This window comes from Pyrgilauda ruficollis, unplaced genomic scaffold, assembly GCF_017590135.1.
Source record: "Pyrgilauda ruficollis isolate IOZ18807 unplaced genomic scaffold, ASM1759013v1 scaffold86, whole genome shotgun sequence".
Classification (NCBI taxonomy): domain Eukaryota; kingdom Metazoa; phylum Chordata; class Aves; order Passeriformes; family Passeridae; genus Pyrgilauda; species Pyrgilauda ruficollis.
The window spans coordinates 4,264,587-4,288,661 of NW_024530599.1; the positions used below are offsets into that span (position 1 = coordinate 4,264,587).

The following is a 24,075-nucleotide window of genomic DNA, read 5'->3' on the forward strand; positions in this document are numbered from 1 at the left end:
CTGCTTCAGATGTGAGTTAGGAACCGAGTTAGGGGGAAATCCCCAGAGTCTGTCTGCCTGCTGGCACTGATTAGCCAGGCTTCCTGTGCAGGTGAATCACAGGCACATCACCAAATGGTTTGGGTGCGAAGGGACCTCAGAGATTTCCTCCCACCCCCACTCTGGGCAGGGACACCTTCACTGTCCCAGGCTGCTCCAAGCCCCGTCCAGCCTGGCCTTGGACACTTCCAGGGATCCAGGGGCAGCCTCAGCTTCTCTGGGCACCCTGTGCCAGGGCCTCACCACCCTCCCCGGGAAGAATTTCTTCCTAATCTCTAATGCAGCCATGCCCTCTGTCAGTGTGAAGCCATTTGTCCTTGTCCTGTCACTTCATGCCCTTATCAAAGTCCCTTTCCAGCTCTCTTGGAGTCCCTTTAGGTTCTGGAATGGGCTCTAAGGTCTCCCTGGAGTTTTCTCTCCTCCAGGCTGAACAGACTTATGAAGACAGAAAATATTTTAAAAATATCTGTGAAGACACATATTGCTTAAAACCAAAATCAGCTGTTACAATGGCTCAGCCTGGGTGCCATGCAGAATACTCCTGCTTCCAAGAAGAGATCATTTCTGGTGGCATTTGACTGCAGCTGTGGGAGGGTTACGATGGAGTAAAGCTTGCACAGCACTGTGGGGCTGAGGATGGTGCTTGTAAGACCTTGCAGACTTTGCACCAATGGGTCTATTTGCCAGCAAAGTGCCTTTTTGTCAAAAAATTACTTATATCAGTGCAAAACAGTGTCCTTCCTTTGCCCTACAGAAAGAGCATCCCAGGGAATATTCAATCAGGACACTTTTGCCAGAGTTTTAGCTGGCAGCTTGTGACACCCTTCAGCAGTACTTGTGTGTTGGGAAAAGAGAAGTGGTGCTCTGGCAGGCAAGATGCTCTGCAGAAATGCTCACTCAGCAGGGAGAATCACACAGGTTGGCATAGCAGAGCTGCTTAGAATGGTTAGACAAGAATAAATCACACTTATTGCCTGTTTCACCTATTTCTCCTCTTTCTGGAGGGCAGGGAATGCAAAGGAATACTATCCCAGCAGCAAGTCTGGGAAGTGCAGCCATGCCACATTGCTGTCCCCTGCCCTGGGCACTAACAGCCTGGGTGGGACACGTCCCCTGTTCAGATGCCCTCTGGGGTTATGGCAGCATCAGGAGAGGTGGGTGCCTGGGCCCCAGTGGCTCAGCACCACAACAGAAGCTTTTCCTCTCCTATCTCACTGCCCTGAGTAATGAGCACTGGGCCTTCAAAAGCACCAAACACCAGAACAGTCCTTCCCTGCTTTTACACTGAGGATGTGAGGTGGGGTGGGGGCTTCAACCTGCCTTTCCATCCCTTCCCCATGCCCACGCTGTGGTTTCTTTTCCCTTGTAGGTAGTAGCGAGGCTGAGCTGAGCGCGGGGAGGGATCCCGTAAGCGCTGGGACAAGGAGCGGAACATGAGCGAGAGCAGCCCCTTGCCATGGCCCGCCGCGGATGAGTGCGAGCCGCATTCCCCGGGCTCGCAGCCGTCCCCGCCGGCCTGCAGCGACGGGAACGAGCAGCCGAGCCAGCCTGCGGAGCCTGCCAGCGGGAGAGCCAGCCCCCGGCACGATGCTCAGCCCTCCCGAGCGGAGGGGGAGCGCGGGGAGCAGCGGGACGAACATCTGGAAGCGGTGACAGAGCCAGGCGAGAGGCTCAGTGAGCAGGGACAAGGGACGGGCGCTGGCGGCGGGAGCGGCCGTGCGGACGGGGCAGCGCTGGCCAACGGCGTGGCCGCGGGGCGGGAGCGGCCGCCGCTGCAGCCGCAGGACGGGGACACGCCCGGCCGGAGCAGCCCCGAGCTGGGGGACAGGGGCTCCCCCAGCCCGGAGACAGCGAGCGGGGCCCTCAGCAAGGAGCGGTGGCACAGCGTCCTGGGATCCTCAGAAGCTCTGAGCGCTGACGAGGCAGAGGAGCAGTTCGGGTGAGTGCGGAGCGGCCGTAAGGTCGGCTCAGCCCTGGTTTGTGTGTGTTGTTTTCAAGGCTCCTTGGTTCGAGTTACTCTGCTCCGTGTGTAACTCATCAGTTTAAGGAGCTGCAGCTGCTCTCATGGCTGACTGCGGCTTTCCACTCCTGTTTCTCTTCAGGCTTCTCGCACATTTTTTCCCTGTGTGTAACTTTTTACTCTTTTTTTCTCTCTGGACTTGTCACAGTTTTTTTCCTGTTACAAATGCAGAAAGCTGTGATTAGTACCAGTGTCTGCTCACAGAGCCACTAAAGTGAAGGGGAAGTTTTTGGGATCTCGAGAGGAGCTGGTTGTGCTCACTTTGGGGGTGTCCCACTTGCAAGTTGCAGCACTTATGGCAGAGTTACCTGAGGTAACTTAGGGCAAGTACAGCAGCCTGGGAATGCTGCAGAGCCAGGCTTGTCTGGGAGGCTGGTGTGCCCTGGAAGTCGCTGGCAGCATGGCTAGCTCTGACAGTCTCTGGGCTAGCAGGTGGCAGCTGTGTGTCTGAAAGTGGGCATGGCACTGAGCTCTGCTCTCCACTGCACCTGTGGCAGGTGTTACCGGTGCCTGGGTGACAGGAACAGCAGTGTGAGTCAAAAGGTACAAGTGTCATCCAATTCTCAAGTGCCTGTGACAAACCTGAACGTGTGCAAAGTCCCTGAGTCCCTGAGTCCTCTCTTCTGGCAGCCTGGCTCACAGGAGAACTTTCCAGGCTGGGGACACTCACACTGGTGTGCTGTGCACAGCTGATTTTATACCTCTGAAGGTTTCTAGACCTCCATGGGATTCTGCAGCCTGGGGGCTTAGGGAGAATGACAGGCCTCCTGGGATGAGGAGATGTTCTTCCTATGCCGTTCCTGCAGGAGGGGTATGGATGCTTCCCTTTGCCACCAGAAATCGGCCAGGGCCCTGTGTTGTCGCCACCCGGGGTTGATGCCTGCTGTGAATTTTACAGCCCTGCCTGTGCACCTGCCCTGGGGCAGGGGAGATGCTGCAAGCAGGAGAGGCTCAAGAAGAGCAGCAGGGGTTGTCCCAAAGGAGCTGTGAAGGGACAGGGTGGCCAAGGTGGCCTGGGGATCACCTCCTAGCTCTAGCCCTGTGCAGGCTCCGTGCTGAGCTGCGCGTTCCCAGCGCTGTCTGGAGCGTGGGCAGCAGAGCTGGGGAGCCACGCAGGGTGTGGGCTGACAGCAGGCATCCCTCCTGCTTTGTTTCCCTGCTGTTCAACAGGCTTCTCTATAAAAGGCTGGTGGTTTGTTTCACTCAAGAGCCCCAACAAGAAGCAGCAGCACTGCTTCAAAAAGCACAGCTGAAGGTGTTGCAGAGGAAGTGTCCGGGGCAGGCTGCTGCTGTCTGAGAGCTCGGGGAGCCTGTCCCCAGGCAGATCCCAGGAGCCCCATGAGCTATGCAATCAGGTCTTGGATAGCTGCAAGTCTCTCAGGTTTCAGGGGAATCATATTTGCCTGGTAGGTGGCTCCCTGGCAAAGGCTGCAAGTTCAAGAGGAAACTAAGGGTGGTCAGAGAATGCTGCTGCAATCACTGGAAGTGCAATTATTTTAAGGTACTAAGGCATGAATTGGTAGAAATGGCAGGCTGAGGATTTGGAGATGATGCAACCTGACTGGGGTCTGCATGAAGAGTCCATGATCTCCTGCTCTAAACATATTCACTTGGATAGCAGATGAGTCTTTTGGGAGATTGAATGCACAAGGGACAAGTCACACACTAAGCAGAAGTCACATTCAAAGCAGAAGGGCAGCTGGAAAACTTCTGGGACACAGCTGAAGTCTGGGAAACCACTTAGAGCCTGCAGATTGGGTTAGCTGACTGCACTGGAGCCCATCAGTGCTTTGACCACCTATCTTTAGGGTAAATGGCAGGAACGTGTGGCTGGGCCAAGCACAGCATGGAGCTGCTCTGCCCTGACCACAGGAACTGTCCACTCTCCTGGGTCAGTGTGGGTCAGGAAGAACTGACAGATGGACCCAGGCACCAGGACGTTGCTGTCATCCTGCATCACCTCTGAGTTTCCCCATTTTTCTCTTTACCCCCCTTTGGGGAATTGCTGTCATGACCCATTCTGGGTATAGGAGAACCTGGTCCGGTGTTTTACTAATGAGCAGTTAACTATTTGTTCCTGATGAGAAATCATTTGTCATCATCTGCACGTTGCTGCCTGTATGATGCATTTTCTCCCTGAATTTTAAAGTACTTTAAAAAAGGTGTTGAGTCTCGCTCTTCCCACTGGAATGGAGGATTAAAGGGGGAAGTCATCCAAGGTCATCAATCCATGGTAGAGCTAGAGAAGAACCCGTTATTGTCCTCCTGAAGGTAGGTTAGTTCCTGCATCTATGCAGGAAATGGTTGGTAAAAAAAAAAAATAAATCAGGCAAACAGAGCAAAAGATTGAGTGTGTGTTGCAATTTGCATTCACTGAATCCCTTTTCCCCCTTTCTGGTTTATCCCATCACATCTATTGTTTGTCAAAACCCCATTTTCCTTTCATTGGGCTGTGTTGCCTAGAGATCTTTCACCTTCTCAGAAGCCCCCAGCATTGGTCCTGCTGATCTCAGGGAGGTGACAGCTCTGCAGTCCAACTGCAAGATTCACCAGAGAATAATGCTCTCTACTTTCAGTCCCATGAGCTCATGGAAAAAGAAAAATTTTTTATCAGAGAAGTCCCCACCTTTTGCTTGTAGACACACTCAGCACCTGCAGTTTTGGGACTGCAGCTTTTGCCTACACATTTCCTCCCATGGCAACATATAACTGTCAAAAAATTCACATTCCATCAAATAAAGTTTCAGAAAAACTTTGCAGAAAGACTGCAGTGCAGAGGCAAGAAAGTCCTGGTTTCCATCATGTCCTTTTCTGGCAGGATCCACACTCCACCAGCGCAGCAAACTTGTGATGGCAAGTTGAACCTGAGTCAGCAGTGCCCTGCAAGGTGGGAGGGACAACCATGTCCTGGGGGGCATCAGGCCCAGCATGGCCAGCTGGGCCAGGAAGGGCATTGTCCCACTCTGCTCTGGGATGGGGTGGCCTCATCTCGAGCCCTGGGGCAGGTCTGGGCACCACAAGAAAGTTCTAAAGCTGTTAGGAAGTGTCCAGAAGAGGGACATGGGGGTGGTGTAGGGCCATCAGGGGACAAGTATAGGGCTGGAATATACGAGACCTGTGGTGTGAACAGTTAATAGAAATTATTCTGTACAGTGTATTGAAAGAGCAGGGCTGGCTTCCCTGGGATTATGGCCATGTGGGACCTGCTAAGTGATAACCAGGAGGTTATCCTGGCATTGGATCCAGTAGCAGGTGTCATATGCAAAAGTCTCCAGTTCAGAGGTCTGGCTTTTTACTGGAACATGACCAAATTAAGGGCTGGCTGGGCCTCTGAGATTGTTCATCACAAAACTGTTTTTTTTCAGCTCTGGAATCTTGTAACATAATTGGGCATCGGGCAGGTTATGCCACAGAAAGATCCCAAGGGCCATTGTCACAGCAGCCATTTCTGCCTCTTCTCTTGCCTTCCAGCTCCAAATGGAACGGGGCAAGAATTGCCTTGACAGTATTTTCTACATTTCTCCTTTTGGTCCAGGTTTGCTTCTGGAGATGCCAAGCTAAGCTGCAGCGATGATGACCGGGAGCATTTCCAATTCAAAGACATCAGGGATGGCTTCAGCTCGACCTTTGAGAAGATTGTTGAGTCTGACCTTATGAAGGGGACCTACTACAGCAGCCTGGACTCTTTGGACGTGCTCTCCCTCACAGACGAGACAGACAGCTGTGTCAGTTTTGAGGCACCTCTCACCCCACTGATCCAGCAAAGGGCCAAGGAGAGCCCCGAGCTCCTGGAGCAGAAACTGGCAGCCCAGCAGAGAGAAGCCCTTCAGCACATGGCTGCTGATAAGCAGGAGCAGGGAGCAGCCAAGCCAGCAGAGGGGGATTTTGGGAGCCCTCTCAGACACTCAATTACCAGCAGCAGGTCAGAGAATGTGCTCAGCCGGCTGTCCTTGAAGAGCATCCCAAATGGGTTCCATGTGGAAGGCTCAGAGGAAGATCCCACCAAGATCATTAACTCCATCAGGTAAGAGAGGGAGTTTCTTGGACAGTGGCTCCTTTTCTTATGAGATCCCAGTCCAGGAGCATGGCTTGGTGGACGTGATTGAGTTGGAACTTCGTTTCACCCCTTGTGCTTCCTCTCATGTGCTGTTGTGGCAGAAAGGCCAAACACCAGCAGGAGAACTTTCACCTGCACAGCCCTTGGCAGCCTGGGGACAGTCTCTCAAGGTTTCACTTAGGACAAGGTGCCCCTTCAGAAGCCTCCCCAAAGGTTCTTCTGCAGGCAATGGGGAGATCAGCAGAGACTTCATCCTTTGGACCTGCTCAGACCCAAACCATCACCCCTGGGAGGCAGCAGTTCATCTGTAGGGCACTTCCCTGCATGAGGAAGCCAGGTGATGAGTAACCAGGTCAGGGGAGAGCTGGAACGAAGTCATATGTCCAGCTGTCAGGCCAGCAGTGAGTCACACTGCTTGAAAATGCTTGAACTGATGCTGTAAGTGGCCTTGGGCAGGCAGATAAAGGGCTGTATGCCCACCTACATGGTGCCAGCAGGGGAGCAGCTCACCAGTGAAAGCTGGTCTGGAAGTGCTCTCCCAAATGCCTCTGAAGTGCAGGGAAGCCTCAAGGTTTCACTTAGGACAAGGTACCCCTTCAGAAGCCTCCCCAAAGGTTCTTCTGCAGGCAATGGGGAGATCAGCAGAGACTTCATCCTTTGGACCTGCTCAGACCCAAACCATCACCCCTGGGAGGCAGCAGTTCATCTGTAGGGCACTTCCCTGCATGAGGAAGACAGGTGATGAGTAACCAGGTCAGGGGAGAGCTGGAGCGAAGTCATATGTCCAGCTATCAGGCCAGCAGTGAGTCATACTGCTTGAAAATGCTTGAACTGGTGCTGTAAGTGGCCTTGGGCAGGCAGATAAAGGGCTGTATGCCCACCTACATGGTGCCAGCAGGGGAGCAGCTCACCAGTGAAAGCTGGTCTGGTGTCAGTCCCATTGACATGATTTGTACAAGTGCAGTTTCCCATCCTCAGCAAATAACCTGAACTGAAAAGTATAGCATCTATCCCTAAGATTTCCATGATGTCCATGGCTTGGAAAGAGCCTTGGTTCCCTAGTGGGGAGAGAGAAAGGTGTTGAGGCTGTTTACTTTGCTACATCCTCATTTCTCAGGGGGAATGAGAGAGGGCCCTCTGAGAGAGGGCCATCTCTCCGACCTTTTCTACCAATTTGGAATTACACTGCACTATTTCATTTGAGCTGAAATGAAGGAGGGTTTGTCCAATATCCAGTTCACAGCCATATTGCTAGTTTTTCATATGTGGTTTTTTTTTGTGAGAGCAGGAAGAAATCAAAACGTGGTGTTTTCTGTGGCTTTCACGGAGTCCCACTGTGGCTCCTTGAACGTTTCTTGTCTCTGCACAGCGACGCCAGCCTGAAGGACACTCTGTCAGACTCGGACTCGGACATGGGCAGCACGGAGCAGCTGGACCAGGGCAGCACGGACACGCTGGCCAACGGCTGCAGGGCGGACAGCGAGGCTGCCAAGAGGTTGGCCAAGCGCCTCTACAACCTCGAGGGCTTCAAGCGCTGCGACGTGGCCCGACAGCTCGGGAAGAAGTACGTGGGATCAGCCCTGTCAGGGGTGACAGAGACACGGGGCTGGGGAGCACTGCTCGTGCTGGGAGGGCAGCAAAAGGCAGGAAGGGCTAAGTCTGGGTGCTGGATGGAGTAGGGCTGCTGGAGATCTTCCCAGTTGAAGCTGGGAGCTCAGTGGGATTGTTTAGCCTGGAGGAGAGGAGGCTCAGAGGTGACCTTACTGCTCTCTACACCTTCCTGAAGGGAGGCTGTAGACTGGTGGGGGTCGGTCTCTTCCACCGGGCAGCAACTGACAGAACCAGAGGACACAGTCTCAAGCTACGTCAGGGAAGGCATAGGTTGGATATTAGGAAAAGATTTTTCACTGAAAGAACAATAAAGCACTGGAATGCTCTTCCCAGGGAGGTGGTTGAATCATCATCTCTGGATGTGTTTAAAAAAGGCTGGACATGGCACTTGGTGCTATAGTCTAGTTGAGGTGTTAGGGCATAGGTTGGACTCGATGATTTAGAGGTCTCTTCCAACCTCATTATTCTGTGATTCTGTGAAAATACAAATGCTACAGGCTGCCTGTAGTATTGGGCAGTAAATGTCACAAGCTGCTGCCCACCAGAACCAAGAGCTTCCTGGCTTTGGGAAGAGCCCAGCAAGACAAAAGCAATGCCCAGGCTGAAGGGTTTGGGTGCCAGACCTGCCTCTGCACTGGGCTCTCTGCCACTCCCCAGGTTTTTCATGTCTGCACCCCAAAATGACCTTGCTGCAGAGCCTCCCAACCCAGTCTGTACGAGGGTAGGAAGGGTTGGCTGGAGAGCCAGGGACACACAGAGATGTCCAGGCTCTTCAGCTGGTAGATTTGCCTGGGTAAGGCAGAAGGGAAATCAAAAAATATTCAAAAGTGGGAGAGGTACAGAGATTTCTAAGAGACAGAGTAACAGTAACGAGTGTAGCAGTAACAGATTATTTTAGGATGCCAGTGGGTGTGAAGGCACCAATCCCCATCATCCTTTGCCTGGATCAGATATAACCTGTGTTGCTGGGATTTTTTTTTTTTTCCTTGAATATCTCCCCCCTGCCCAGAACAGCAGAACACACCTGTCCCTCAGCAAATACCCACACTTTCAGTACCAAGGCTTGTGTGTAATTCCCAGCTTAGTGCTGGGACAGAAGGAGCCCAGGAATTGTCTCCTAGACAGGCTTTTTGCATCACCTGGCAACATCCTCATTCTCCCTTGCTGAGGTTCTTGTAGCAGGTGCATTGCTGGTTGCTCTTGCCTCAGGTGTGTGACATCCTTCTCCTTTCTTTCAAATTTGCCATGACAGCTCACTGAGGGGGGGAACTTTCAAGCACTGGGTTTCTGAGTCTGTCCCTTTGCTATTTCCTGCAGTCCTCACTCACACCTGCAACCCTCACACCTCGAGAGGCTGTTTGGTGGCCCACATCTGGGAATTCACACTGCCTTTGAAACAAAAGTTTTGTTTTGATCAGCTGGGTTTTGACATCTGAACCATTTCCTGACATGAGACCTAAATAGAGCTGCAGACTCTTGGATCACGCAGGTGGATTGGCAGAGCAGAAAAAGAATAGGGTGAAGATAGGTATTTATAGGTATTAATATAGGTATTAAGTCAGTCTTGCTCACTTAACACAATGTAAGACCAACCTATAGTGCTGGGAACAGACTAAGCTTAAGGGATGCTTTCAGACCAGCTCTATGTAGGAGGGCTGTACAAAAAGTGAAATCTCATTTTATCACTTCTTTTTTCTTTGTGATAATTGGCAATTTTCTAAAAAAAGAAAAAAAAAAAGAGAAAGTAAACCAAAGCCAAAACTATTCATCATTGTCAAACATGCAGAAAAGGCTTGACAAACAAAGAAATGCAGGTTGGATATCTCCCCACATTTTGACTCCATCTGCCTCAGTTCTGTGAAATTAACCTAAAACCTTGAAATTACCATTGGCAGATGTTTGGGCAGCTGAACTCTCCATGGAAGACTCTTGTTCCAGCATTGGTCTGTGGCCCTCTCAGCTCCATCAGTGCCCACAGGCACATCTTGTGCTGGGTGGAGGTTGAACTGTCCCAGGCTGTGAAAGTGGCAGTGCCAGGCACTTCCTTGAAGGGTTTCCCAGAACTGCGCTCACCAAATCCCTGTGGCAGCAGCCCAGGACAGCTCCAGCACTGCAGTGCCCAGGGATGTGGGGTCTGCCAGGGTCCCAGCCACGGGCAGCACAACGAGGGCACAAGGGCTGTTTCATCCCAGATGTGAGCTTTACCCACACAGGTTCTTACGGCACTGAAGTGCCCCAGGTGATGCCAAAAGGAGCAGGGCAGGTAAAACATCACAAATCTTTCCGTGTCCAGACACATGGGAATGGACTGGGAGAAAAGGCCAGGGCTCCTGGGTCCCCCTGGGGTAGCTTGTGACCCAGCAGGTCAGTCAGAACCCTTGGTGCCTGGACCCAAAGCAGGCAGAGGTAGGGAGCATCAAACTGGGCTGTAAGGTGAGAGGGGGTCTGTGGAGGCTGAAAGGGCAGCAGCCAGAGGATGCCAGGCATGTCCCCACAGGAAATGCCTTGCAGGGCCACCAGCCAGAGCATGGCAGGAATGTCCCCATGGGAAATGCCTTGCTCTCCTTGTAGGAATGTCTCTGTCGTCATGGTGGAAGTGTCACCCATTCCTGCAGGAAGGGCTGGCACTGGCACAGAGACAGAGGAAGATAATTCCTGAGCGAGGAAACCAGAGCAAACACAAAAGTCCATCTTAGGGTGGGACAGGGTCTTGCCCTGGCCCCTGTTGTTATCCCATGGCCTGGGGCATGTTAACTGGCTCTGGGGCTCAGGGAGAAGAGTCCCATCTATGTCACTGGGTCCCTGGAGATGCAGGAATTGGTTGTTTGCAGGGGTCTGGCAGCCTTCTGATGTCTTGTGACACTGTCCAGTTTCCTTGGCAGAGCCAGCAGCCCTGCCTGGAGCTCACGGAGCTCTCCTGCTCCAGTGTCCAGCAGCACCCACCTGCCACAGGAGCAGGGGGCTGTGCTGAGGGGGTGGGATGGGAGCCTCTGTGGGAGGGGGGGACACACCCAGCACTGGGAGAGAACCAAGTGTTGGAGGAGCACAGGATATCCCTATGGCTCCTCCTGGCTGGGTTGGCAGGAGGCTCTGCCTGGCCAGCAGCACAACACAGGGCTGCAGCAGGGCAGGTGTCTCTCCTTCTCAGGTGTCTGGGGATGGCTGTGGGCACATCAGGGAGGTCTTCCAGCAGCACTCCAGGCCAGGAGCAATTCTCCCTGTGTCTGAGATGGTATCTGCAGTGTCCTGCTGGGATTGGGCTGGCCCAGAGGCAGCATTCTGCTGTTCCTCTTGTGAACAGTGTTTTCTTCCCTGACAAAGGGGCTGACCACTCCCTCTTTAATTACAGTAACGAATTTAGCAAGTTGGTAGCAGAGGAGTATCTCAGCTTCTTTGACTTCACTGGCCTGACCCTTGACAAAGCACTCAGGTGAGCTCTGGGATGGAGAGAGTGGTGGGATTTTGGGGTTTCCTCCAGGCTTCCCAGCACTGTGTGAGCCATCCATGTGAGAGGAGCAGGGGCTGGGGGGAGATCCAGGCTGTCACTCAGTCTTTGGTATCACATTTGGCACAAGGTGCTGCCTCCAAAAGTGGGCTTCAACAGGAGGGCCCATACCCTGCTTCCCTAGGGTGGAGAGCAGCTCTCCCAGGAATCCCATCCCATACAGAATCAGAGCAAGAAGGAGTAATTATTTTTCTTTGGGACGGGCAACTCATCCTGGTGCCACCACACACGAGGTGGATCAGATCCCAGCTGGCAGCAATTCCCCTGCACAGCTCCATGGATCCCTTTGCACCCCCTCTGCAGGCTGTGGGGCTGGGGAGAGGACAAATGACCCCTTTCCATCTGGCTTCTTAGGCAGGACACTGCCCAACAGGACATCTCTAAGCATCCCTTTCTCTGTGCAGGACGTTCTTGAAGGCGTTCCCGCTGATGGGAGAGACGCAGGAGCGGGAGCGGGTGCTGATCCATTTCTCCCGGCGCTACTGCCAGTGCAACCCCGAGGAGAGCACCTCTGAAGGTACTGCTTCCTCTCCTCTGCCTCCTGGCCATGCCACAGGGCACCTGGGCACGGAGCTGGGGTGCAACCACCACCCACAGCCAGGCAGACACGCTGCAGCTCCTCCCGTGCCCAGGGATCTGCCCTGGTCATTGTCCCTGCCCTGGGAGGGGCTGGGGATGCGGGGTGCTGACAGACCCCCCCAGAGAGAGCCAGACCAGGCTCCACGTGCCAGCTCACAGCACTGAGAGGCAAACACATTCTGGCATATGGACTGGTCCTTGAAGGATCTCACAGAAGGGCTAGAGAGCGCCAGGGAGGGGGCAGGGATTGGAATATTACTTTCACAAGCAGCTGCTTTGGGTTTAGAAGTGGGAAGTTTGGTCTTTTAAAGGAAAACTGCTTTGAAGTCAATTTTATTATGATTGTTTTAGGAAAAGGTGAAGTCTGAGGGAAAAGAGGATATCTTTGGGGCTTTTTGTGTTGCTTGGTTGGGTTTTTTGTTTTTGTTTTGTTGTTGTGGGGTTTTTTGGGTTTTTTGGGGGGGGGGTTTGTGCTTGGTTTTTGGGTTTTTTTGTTTTGTTTGTTTGTTTGTTTTTTGTTTGGGGTTTTTTTTTGTTGTTGTTGTTTTTTTGTTTTTTTGGTTTTTTGTTAAATCCTACACAGCTGAAGGGAGCAGATACTCTTTAAGGTTCCCAGACACAGCAACTGGCCTTGCTTTAGCAATGGCTGGGCTGCCAAGACAGCAAACACCAGAACTGCCTGAGAAGGGGAGCAAGCAGCCACAGCTGTGTGACTGTTGTGTGTTTCAGATGGGATTCATACACTCACCTGTGCCCTGATGCTGCTGAACACAGACCTCCACGGCCATGTAAGTAGCCCCTGGAGGAGCATCCATCCTTTATTCCTTCCCAGGAAGGAATTCCCAGGGTAGATCTCTGTTCCCTGATGCTGAGAGTGTTGCTGAACAATTGAGATGGGATGGCAGAGAGTTCTCTGACCTGCTCCAGGTGGAATTTTGGGTACCTGGGGACAGTCCACACGTGAGTGTCACTGCACACTCACACCAGAGGGCCAGGGCCAGGCAGTGCTGCCTCCTCTCCTGCTGCCCAGCTCAGCCCTGGCCCAGGAGCTCTCAGTGAGCTTTTCCCTGCCAGTCCCTGGGGGCTGCTCCTTCTTGTGGTGCAGACACCTCTCCCCAAAAACAGCTGCAAGGAGGCCAGTGGGTTTACACAGGTCTACATTCGACCTTTCCTTCCCAAAACATGAAGTGAACTCCAGCTGTTCCTTTTCCCCAGGGTGTAACAGGCAGCCACTGGAGAGTTTCATCGAAAAAAAAAAAAAAAAGAGCAGAATGAACAGAATTCAGTGCCCAGAAAAGTGGCTGGAAAATGGTAGAAGCTGTGAGAAGATCTCTCAGCACCTTCTAGAGGCTCCCAGTAACGTGTCTCTGCACACAGTGGGATAGTGGTGGGATCAGTCTCATAGAGCATTCATCCTCCAGCCAAAATGGTTGGAGCCAAGGAATTATTTCCATCAAGTCACTTCCTGCAGCATCAAAAGCAGCATTGTGGCAAAAGGCAAACTATGTGACTTCAATCCAAAATAATCTTACTTTGTCTAGTTTTTTTTAAGTTAAAAAAAAATCCACAATATGCCCTGGGAAGATAGACATAATTGAAGGGACAAAAAAACCAACCCAAACCTCAAAAACCTTACCATTTCTATTCTTCATTGACAAGCTGGCTCAGAGGCCTGGGTAAGAAGAAATGTTCTCATGATATCTAGGCACAGAAAAAATAGCTTTCTTTTGACCAGGTGTACAGATGCCTGAGCTTTTCTTTGAAAAATCTTCTCTTTATTTTTCTGCATGTGTAACATTAATTTCTTCTTCTCCTTTTCCTCCTTTTTTTTTTTTAATTTTTTTTTTAAATTTCCTTCTGCTCCTGGAACCTCTCTTTCTGCTCTTTAACCCTTTACCAGGTGGTAAGTGCAGTCCTTCTAGTGTTTTGCTTTAAAGCACTGGCATTTGACTTGTTTTGATTGTGTTAGAAACAGTAAGGAATTTTGTTTGTCTGGAATCCTTAGTGATTGTGCAGTGTTCTTCCCTTCTTAGCGAGCCATTAGCAGCTGATATCATCACATGAAATGTTCCTGGTGTAAAGAAATCTCCATGAAGTGTGGTGTACCTGGGAATGTGTGACTTGATCTCCCACCCCTCCTTGTTAGAGATGCTGCCATGATATTCCATGCCACATCCGATGTAATTTTCCTTTTTAATGTTGTGTGTGTGTGTTGCAGTGTTTTACTGTGCATTGTTGGAGTGGGAGATGCCCTTGGTGAGGAGAGGGGGGAGGATGTGTGTCTGTGAAGGGGCAGTGTCACAGCAGTGTCCTGGCATGGTCTAGTTCCCCATAGCCCTGACACAGTGCTTTAGAGCAGGAAATTTTGGCCTTAGCACTGTTGATTTTCTACTCAGGTGCACTCAGACCCCGTTTCCAAACCACCCAGAAAACTTTAAAATGAGACATTCCCTATTCATGGAAGCACCTGGGGTTGGTGTTAAAAGCCAGCGGTCACCAACAACATTCCAAGTACAACAAGCATCCCAGGGCTGATGCCTTGGAGAGGCCACCTAGAACAGAGGCTAGGCAAGATTAAGAGAGTAAAAGCAGGTATTTATGGAAGGATTTCAACAGATACACCTTGGGCAGTCAAAAACCCCCAAGGGGCTACACCCAGGATGGACAATGGTGACGAGATTTTCAGGCAATTTGAAGTTTAGTTCATTAACATATCATGGGTTAATCCTCCAATTACAGCTTCAGGTAATGAAGTCATTTACTCCAATCCCCCCAGTTCACTGTTGTTTACACCTCTGGGGCCTGAGACAATCAGGTGTCCTTGAGTTCCAGGCCTAGAGAGGAATTGTTTTGTCTCAATAAATCTTATCAGCTGACAGGCCATGGAGTTTTAGAGCTATACACTAAAGCAGTGCAGGATCTGAAAAATAGAAAAGCGAAATCCTAAAGCATCAAGACTATACATGCAGAATAATCCAAGTTGTTGCAACTTTCTGCCTTGCTCCGCTGGTGCTGTTTGAGCTTCAGGAGTTCTTATGGCAAAGAAAGCACTGCCCTGCTCCATCTGCCCCAGGAAGACAAAGCTGAGGGCTGTGTCCTTTCCCACTGTCACTGTTGGCCCTCCTGCCCATGGGAGGACAGTGACAGACCAACACCTTTGCATCACCAGCACTCATGGGTGCATTTTGCCCCTTTAGGGAAGGCCACCTTCTGGAGTAATAATGGGATTTGTTCAAAAAGCAGAGCACCAAACAAAGCCTGAGATGGGATCCTGGGCAGGTCCTAACTCCATTTGTCCATTGCTATTAATCTTACAAACCCTGTGGTTGTGTCCTTAAGCTGAGCTCAGGGCTCAGTGTCAGCAGCAGTGCTGTGTTTGCAGCACTGGGAGGGCTGGGGAGCTCTGAGGTGTGAGCAGAGTGACACCAGGCTGCCCACAGCAGGTTTGTGTGGCCCAGGGCTCACTGGTACCCAGAATTTGCAGGTTGGTTCCTTGCAGGGGCGTGATTTTGTTCCTGCAGCCTAGAACACATCCAGGACCAGATCAGTTACTCAGCAATTTTCTGCTTTTCCACAGTGTGGCTGCTGCCCCAGGTGAGCTCAGAGGTCTCTTGCACTAGAGAAAGGAACAGATCACACAGCAAAAAGGAAGGAGCCCCAGACACACACATGAGATACCTCAGAGGTCTCTTGCACTAGAGAAAGGGACAGATCACACAGCAAAAAGGAAGGCGTCCCTTGGGATTAACATGAGCCCCAGACACACACATGAGATACCCCAAAAAGATCTTGTGAGACATAATTTGTGTTATCTCACTGTATCCACTCACTTCCAAAGATGCCTTGGTCTCTGCATGCAGTGCTGAATCACTCTTTGGGCTTGGAGGCCAGTGCTGTGCGCTCTGCTCCCCTGCCTCAGAGCAGGGCTGGGAACAGGCACCTTCTCCCTGCAAAGCAATTCCGTGCCTCAGTCTCAGACAACACCTGCCTCACCTCCCAGCTCCCTGCCTTCTGGAGCCTCCTTGCCCTCCTCCCCTTCTCCACCCACACTCTGTTGTGCTGCTGGATTTTTCCTTTATCTTTTCTGTCCGAAATTCACTTGCTGGCCAGCAAGCACACAAATCTCCTCTCTGCTGAAATCCCTGCATGTCTGCTCCTTTCCTGAGCCCTTCTGCATCCCTGCACCCACTGAACCCTGGCTGGCAGCTCTGGCTAATGGAGCTGCCCGGGAGGAAGCCACGAGGGCTGAGCTGTGTTGTGCCACACCACGTCCCCAGGCACTGCAGATTTGTAACAGTGCTTTACTCCTCTTTTTCTTGATCTCTCAAGGGAGCCAGCTCATCTGGAGCTGGCACCAGCAGGAGGCATAATTAGGAGTATCAGACAGAGCTGCTCAAAGGCAGTGCCTGGCTCACTGTGCAGCCCAGTTTGCACACACAGAAGGCAGGGGGTGAGGGGGGCACGCTGAGCTAATCCCAGGGCCTCATTTCTTTCTCATGCTTTCATCTGGAGAGAAGCCACCAGGTGATCTGCAGTGCACATTTGTGGGCAGAGGTTTCTGGTGTCATCTCTTTCAGGAGGTTATTTCCTTGCACAGAGGACACATCTCACCCTGCAGGGCATCTCTTCTATCACCTGCTGCACCTTCATCCCCTGCCAGACCTACTGAGGCCCTTCCTCTTCCTCACTGAGCCCTGAGCAGGGCTCTGACTCTGCTGTTCTGGGCCATCCTCCCACATCCTCCTGGATGCTCACCTTGATGTGAAGCCCAACAATGTCAGGAAGCTGTTGGGACCCTCAGGACCATCAGTGGTAGCTCATGCTGTCCTCCCTGGCTCCACTGCCCCCTCCAAGCGATGCCACCGGGGCCTGCCTCACACACCGAGGCTGTGAAGGATATAACATGGCACTGGAGACCCCCATCTTTCCTTTGTGACATCAAACTCCTTTTTCTGAACCCTATAATTGCCACTGACTCTTCCGCACCTCTGCTCCATCCCTTTGGAGAGGTAGGATTGCAGAGGGGGCTTGGGAAGAGGCTGCCTGCCTCGACCCTTGCAGGCTGAGGAAGTGAAGGATGAAGGCTTTGGGAAGACAGATGCCACAGATGATGAAGCCATGATACCAGGGATGCCAGGAGGCCTGGAAGCATCAGTACCAAACATTGTTGGCATTAGCTGGTGCTGAGTGAGCTCCAGGCTGTGAGATTCTCCCAGTGTACTTGTGTTGCCCTCTCCACAGTACCAGTAGTTGGACCATTTCTTTTTGTACTGGCAATCAAAAATAACAGCTTCCATCAAGGCCCAGCACTCCCCTGCCCAATGCTGGCTGTTCCAGGTGCTGGCACTGCAAGCTCACACAATTTCTCTCACAGCGGGCTTGGAGCCCCATCCAAACATTGTCATTTCACCAGGTGGAGTGCTTGTCTTGAGTTTTGAGACACAGAGCCTGTACCCAGGACCACTCCAGCAAGAGCTGGAGAGGCTATTTTCAGGTGTCTTATTTCCACCATTAACAAAGAGGCCATTTGAAACATTTGGATGCTGGCATGAGCAAATACAGCAGAGAGCCCAACAGCAAATCAGACCAGAAGCCCTTTGAGCACTTGGGACAAGCCCAAGCTTCAGCACTACATACAAAATTGTTCTTTGGAAGACACTGATTAAAGTCAAAACTCTCCACAAGTTTAATGAGCTGCTTCTTTGCCTTACAGAACATTGGCAAAAAGATGTCGTGCCAACAGTTCATAGCAAACCTGGATGGGCTGAACGATGGGAAGGACTTTGCCAAGGATTTGCTGAAGGTAATGTGATATAAATAGACAGTGGGACACTGTCATTATTATTGCAGTGCCACCTGGTCCTGCTGGGACACCCTGAGCCCTTCAATCAGCATTTTCCACTTGTTTCAGGGGAAGAATTGTAACCCCCATGAATGTCTCTGCTAACTTGCAGTGAGCCAAAATAGATCTGTTCCCTGGTGGTGTTTTGTCCAGATTTGTGGCATTTGTGGCCTGCCCTCAGATCCTACCTGGGGCCCCTTTTTCCCCAGCATTTCAGATAATGCCCAAAGCAAGGTACTCCCCACCCCAAAACATGATCATCCAGCACCAAAACTTTTCTTAGCCTCCCCTACCAAGTGATGAAATGCAATGTTCCAACACAACCATTGCAGTACCATGGGATCTGGTTAAATGTCCCAAAGGGAGTATTTTTCCTGCCACATGGTTTAGCAGCACCACTGCTCTCTGTGCCTGCTGCAGGTCCAGCAGCCTGCCCTGAATTTCACTGTATGGAAGGAGGCTGGAATGAGAGGTGCCACATCAGGAGTGTCACATCATGTCTGGGTGACATCCCCATCTCCCAGCAGACCTTACCCTATCCTATCCCTCTGTATGGTCAGGACCACCTCCACATTCTGCTCTGCTAGCCCATTCCTGCTTCTTTTCCAGTGCCCCAGGGAAGCCACTGGAATTGTGCACAGAAGGAACTGGAAAAGCTGATTCCAAGGTCCTTCATCCCTCCTCTGCTACTCAGTTCAAGCCTCCCCTGTCATTTTGCCTAGTTAAGACATTGAAGGCATCATGGCATATCCCAGAGTCTTCTACCACTGTGTGTAGGCCAGGATTCACTCAGAACTAGGTACAGCACCCAGAATGAGTCAAAAATGTCATATTGAGGCTCCTGAGCTGGGCTGGCTGCCAGAGCCCTCTGCTGCAGCTGTGTCCAGTCCAATTCCCAGCGTGGCACACAGAAAGAAGGGCTCCAGCAGGACAGCAGCCATCCTGCTCACTGGGAAATGCTTCTCCAGGACAGTTCAGCAGGGAAAGGATCTCCAAGAACACAGGGTGTGGAGGAGGAGCTGTCTCCACAAGCAGACACTGCTAATTCCATGTTCTTTTTTCAGACACTGTATAACTCCATCAAGAATGAGAAGCTGGAGTGGGCCATGTAAGTATATGCTGAGCATTAACGGGATTGTGTGTCTTTCCAAGGAGCTGGCAGGTCCTAAGTCATGTTTACAATCCCAGAACATTTCCTGCCAAGCCCTTAAGTCCTGAAGTCTCTCTGCAGACAGACAAATGGAGTTTATTTATGGCTTAGGCACAAAGGCAATTGGGAAGGTTGGTGACAGTCTGTGGATCCATGACCTAAAGGAAGGGAATGCCCTCTTTGTTTACTATTACACTTGTAAAATGCTGGTTCCTCTCCAGGTGCTTCAGATGTCTTTGCACAAACAAAGATCTGGGGTTATTTTGGTCATTGAGACTTTCCATCTCTCCCACATGGATTTTTTTTCTGGAAATGGTATCAGAGAATAAATTAAAAAGGAAGAGTGTTTGGGATATCTCTAGTTCAGCTTCCTCCTCAAATTATGGTCATCACTGGGTTCAGACCAGGGTGCTCGGGGCTTTGTTCAATTTGATCCTGAAACCCTCCAAGGATGGGGAACCCACAGCCCCTCTGGATCCACAAACCAATACTTTATTATTATGAGAGTGGCATTTTCTCATCTGTGATGTTTTGACTTCTGCCCACTGTCTCTTGTCCTTGTGCCATGCACCACAGTGAAGAGCCCAGCTTTGTCCTCTCACACAAGGCTGCCACGAGGTCCCCCAAGTCCATCTCTTCTGCAGATTGAACAAGTCCAATTCTCTCAGCTGTTTCTTACATTGCAAGTGCTCCAGCCCCCGGGTTTCTTGGCCTCAGCTGCAGCCTCTCCCCTCGCTGATGCCGTGCGCTGTGCTGGGGCCCGGCACTGTTTGCTGTATCACGATAGGACGCAGGGAGTGCAGAGCAGGCGATCACTTCTCGTGGCCTCCTCACCGTGCCGCTGTTACACAGCCCAGGCTGCTCCTGCCCTCTGCTCCTGCCAGGACCCACCGGCTGCTCCTGCAGCTCCTGCTCACCGCCCGGAGCCCCAGCAGCACCCGGCTGCTCCCGGCCCTCAGCGGCGGCCTCGTACCCCTCTTTTTTATGCCATCCAAAGTTCGATGAGATCATCATTTGTTACCCTGAAACGAGCCTGGAAGCAGCTGGCAGGGTGGGCTGCATCACAGGGTCACACAGCACCTTCCTCAGTCCTTCTTCCCCTGCTCCTCACTCAGAGCACAGGCCAGGATCATCAGCGAGGTCCCCAATCCAGTGTCTCTCCAGGGGAAGCCCGTGGCAGGCTCTTAAACTGGCACAGGGGACATTCCTCTCCTCTCTCCTCAATCTTGGACCTCTTGTCTCCGGAGAGAGCAGGACCTTCTGTGCCATCACCTGCTCTCTTCCTTGTATTTCCCGGACCAAACAAAGCATCAGGAGCGGGTTGGATCCTCCCGGTGACTCCCTGCGTGACGCGGCGGTGCCGGTCACGCGTGGGCTCTGTCGCGAGAGGGAGCTGCGGGCTGCTTTGTGCGAGGGCAGCTCAGCAGGAGCGCATCTGTGCTTACACAACGCCTGCCAGCACTGCCCCTGCCCGGCACATCCCGGGGATGTCACCCTGCTGGGGATATCACCCTGCTCGGGCACATCCCGGGGTTGTCACCCTGCTGGGGATATCACCCTGCTCGAGCACATCCCGGGGTTGTCACCCTGCCGGCATCCCGGGGATGTCACCCTGCCGGCATCCCGGGGATGTCACCCTGCTCAAGCACATCCCGGAGATGTCACCCTGCCAGGGATGTCACCCTGCTGGGGTCCTGGGGATGTCACTCTGCCAGGGTCCCAGGATGTGATATAAATAGACAGTGGGACACTGTCATTATTATTGCAGTGCCACCTGGTCCTGCTGGGACACCCTGAGCCCTTCAATCAGCATTTTCCACTTGTTTCAGGGGAAGAATTGTAACCCCCATGAATGTCTCTGCTAACTTGCAGTGAGCCAAAATAGATCTGTTCCCTGGTGGTGTTTTGTCCAGATTTGTGGCATTTGTGGCCTGCCCTCAGATCCTACCTGGGGCCCCTTTTTCCCCAGCATTTCAGATAATGCCCAAAGCAAGGTACTCCCCACCCCAAAACATGATCATCCAGCACCAAAACTTTTCTTAGCCTCCCCTACCAAGTGATGAAATGCAATGTTCCAACACAACCATTGCAGTACCATGGGATCTGGTTAAATGTCCCAAAGGGAGTATTTTTCCTGCCACATGGTTTAGCAGCACCACTGCTCTCTGTGCCTGCTGCAGGTCCAGCAGCCTGCCCTGAATTTCACTGTATGGAAGGAGGCTGGAATGAGAGGTGCCACATCAGGAGTGTCACATCATGTCTGGGTGACATCCCCATCTCCCAGCAGACCTTACCCTATCCTATCCCTCGGTATGGTCAGGACCACCTCCACATTCTGCTCTGCTAGCCCATTCCTGCTTCTTTTCCAGTGCCCCAGGGAAGCCACTGGAATTGTGCACAGAAGGAACTGGAAAAGCTGATTCCAAGGTCCTTCATCCCTCCTCTGCTACTCAGTTCAAGCCTCCCCTGTCATTTTGCCTAGTTAAGACATTGAAGGCATCATGGCATATCCCAGAGTCTTCTACCACTGTGTGTAGGCCAGGATTCACTCAGAACTAGGTACAGCACCCAGAATGAGTCAAAAATGTCATATTGAGGCTCCTGAGCTGGGCTGGCTGCCAGAGCCCTCTGCTGCAGCTGTGTCCAGTCCAATTCCCAGCGTGGCACACAGAAAGAAGGGCTCCAGCAGGACAGCAGCCATCCTGCTCACTGGGAAATGCTTCTCCAGGACAGTTCAGCAGGGAAAGGATCTCCAAGAACACAGGGTGTGGAGGAGGAGCTGTCTCCACAAGCAGACACTGCTAATTCCATGTTCTTTTTTCAGACACTGTATAACTCCATCAAGAATGAGAAGCTGGAGTGGGCCATGTAAGTATATGCTGAGCATTAACGGGATTGTGTGTCTTTCCAAGGAGCTGGCAGGTCCTAAGTCATGTTTACAATCCCAGAACATTTCCTGCCAAGCCCTTAAGTCCTGAAGTCTCTCTGCAGACAGACAAATGGAGTTTATTTATGGCTTAGGCACAAAGGCAATTGGGAAGGTTGGTGACAGTCTGTGGATCCATGACCTAAAGGAAGGGAATGCCCTCTTTGTTTACTATTACACTTGTAAAATGCTGGTTCCTCTCCAGGTGCTTCAGATGTCTTTGCACAAACAAAGATCTGGGGTTATTTTGGTCATTGAGACTTTCCATCTCTCCCACATGGATTTTTTTTCTGGAAATGGTATCAGAGAATAAATTAAAAAGGAAGAGTGTTTGGGATATCTCTAGTTCAGCTTCCTCCTCAAATTATGGTCATCACTGGGTTCAGACCAGGGTGCTCGGGGCTTTGTTCAATTTGATCCTGAAACCCTCCAAGGATGGGGAACCCACAGCCCCTCTGGATCCACAAACCAATACTTTATTATTATGAGAGTGGCATTTTCTCATCTGTGATGTTTTGACTTCTGCCCACTGTCTCTTGTCCTTGTGCCATGCACCACAGTGAAGAGCCCAGCTTTGTCCTCTCACACAAGGCTGCCACGAGGTCCCCCAAGTCCATCTCTTCTGCAGATTGAACAAGTCCAATTCTCTCAGCTGTTTCTTACATTGCAAGTGCTCCAGCCCCCAGGTTTCTTGGCCTCAGCTGCAGCCTCTCCCCTCGCTGATGCCGTGCGCTGTGCTGGGGCCCGGCACTGTTTGCTGTATCACGATAGGACGCAGGGAGTGCAGAGCAGGCGATCACTTCTCGTGGCCTCCTCACCGTGCCGCTGTTACACAGCCCAGGCTGCTCCTGCCCTCTGCTCCTGCCAGGACCCACCGGCTGCTCCTGCAGCTCCTGCTCACCGCCCGGAGCCCCAGCAGCACCCGGCTGCTCCCGGCCCTCAGCGGCGGCCTCGTACCCCTCTTTTTTATGCCATCCAAAGTTCGATGAGATCATCATTTGTTACCCTGAAACGAGCCTGGAAGCAGCTGGCAGGGTGGGCTGCATCACAGGGTCACACAGCACCTTCCTCAGTCCTTCTTCCCCTGCTCCTCACTCAGAGCACAGGCCAGGATCATCAGCGAGGTCCCCAATCCAGTGTCTCTCCAGGGGAAGCCCGTGGCAGGCTCTTAAACTGGCACAGGGGACATTCCTCTCCTCTCTCCTCAATCTTGGACCTCTTGTCTCCGGAGAGAGCAGGACCTTCTGTGCCATCACCTGCTCTCTTCCTTGTATTTCCCGGACCAAACAAAGCATCAGGAGCGGGTTGGATCCTCCCGGTGACTCCCTGCGTGACGCGGCGGTGCCGGTCACGCGTGGGCTCTGTCGCGAGAGGGAGCTGCGGGCTGCTTTGTGCGAGGGCAGCTCAGCAGGAGCGCATCTGTGCTTACACAACGCCTGCCAGCACTGCCCCTGCCTGGCACATCCTGGGGATGTCACCCTGCTGGGGATATCACCCTGCTCGGGCACATCCCGGGGTTGTCACCCTGCTGGGGATATCACCCTGCTCGAGCACATCCCGGGGTTGTCACCCTGCCGGCATCCCGGGGATGTCACCCTGCCGGCATCCCGGGGATGTCACCCTGCTCAAGCACATCCCGGAGATGTCACCCTGCCAGGGATGTCACCCTGCTGGGGTCCTGGGGATGTCACTCTGCCAGAGTCCCAGGGGTGTCACCTTGCCGGGAATGTCATTCTGCTGGGGTCCCGCTGCCGCAGGGCGTCTCCAGTCAGTGGCATCCAGCTCCCTCCTGCCTTTCTTCACCCCCACACCCCGCTGTATCCCCACATCCCTTCACTCATCCCAGCTGGCCTGGGGCCTGCCTTGCTGCAGGGTGTCCTGCTGGGCTGCAGGCTCAGAGCCCTCAGCTCCTCTGCAGGGGGACAGATGCCCCCTGACACGGTGGACCTGGGTCAGGGAATCCCTGGCACAGGGAACCTGGTTTTCTGTCAGAGACCTGGCATTGAGTCATAACCTTGCACAGCCAGGATCCTCTTGTCTCTGCTGGCCTCTGCCTTGTGTCCTTGTCCATCCCAGGGAAGGAGATGCCCTTGCCCACAGATCCCACCAGACAGGGAGGTATGTGACCAACATCAAGGAGCACAGAGGGGTGCAGCCCAAACACCTGAGCCCCAGTATCTCCACACCCAGGAACAGTATCTGGGCTCTGCCTGAGCCCCAGGACTCCTGTGGGAGCTGAGGGCTGAGAAATCATCCTTCTCTTCTAAGAGGTGTCAGATGCTTTGGCCATCTGCTTGCTGCAGGTGAGGAACTGTGTTTTACTGCTCATATCCCAGCCAGTGGATT

The 24,075-nt window shown here is 52.4% G+C and overlaps 1 protein-coding gene across 1 annotated transcript in view; it reads left to right on the forward strand.

The window, feature by feature from the left end:
- Positions 1-1,472: 1,472 nt before the first annotated feature.
- The window catches only part of PSD2 (pleckstrin and Sec7 domain containing 2), a 37,307-nt gene continuing 14,704 nt past the window's right edge, over positions 1,473-24,075 (forward strand). Inside the window, exons 1-8 of the mRNA XM_041488003.1 lie at positions 1,473-1,978; positions 5,595-6,083; positions 7,486-7,680; positions 11,077-11,157; positions 11,637-11,749; positions 12,541-12,599; positions 17,525-17,614; positions 18,718-18,761. Coding sequence (XP_041343937.1) covers positions 1,473-1,978; positions 5,595-6,083; positions 7,486-7,680; positions 11,077-11,157; positions 11,637-11,749; positions 12,541-12,599; positions 17,525-17,614; positions 18,718-18,761 — 1,577 coding nt within the window. The remainder of the gene's footprint in view (positions 1,979-5,594; positions 6,084-7,485; positions 7,681-11,076; positions 11,158-11,636; positions 11,750-12,540; positions 12,600-17,524; positions 17,615-18,717; positions 18,762-24,075) is intronic.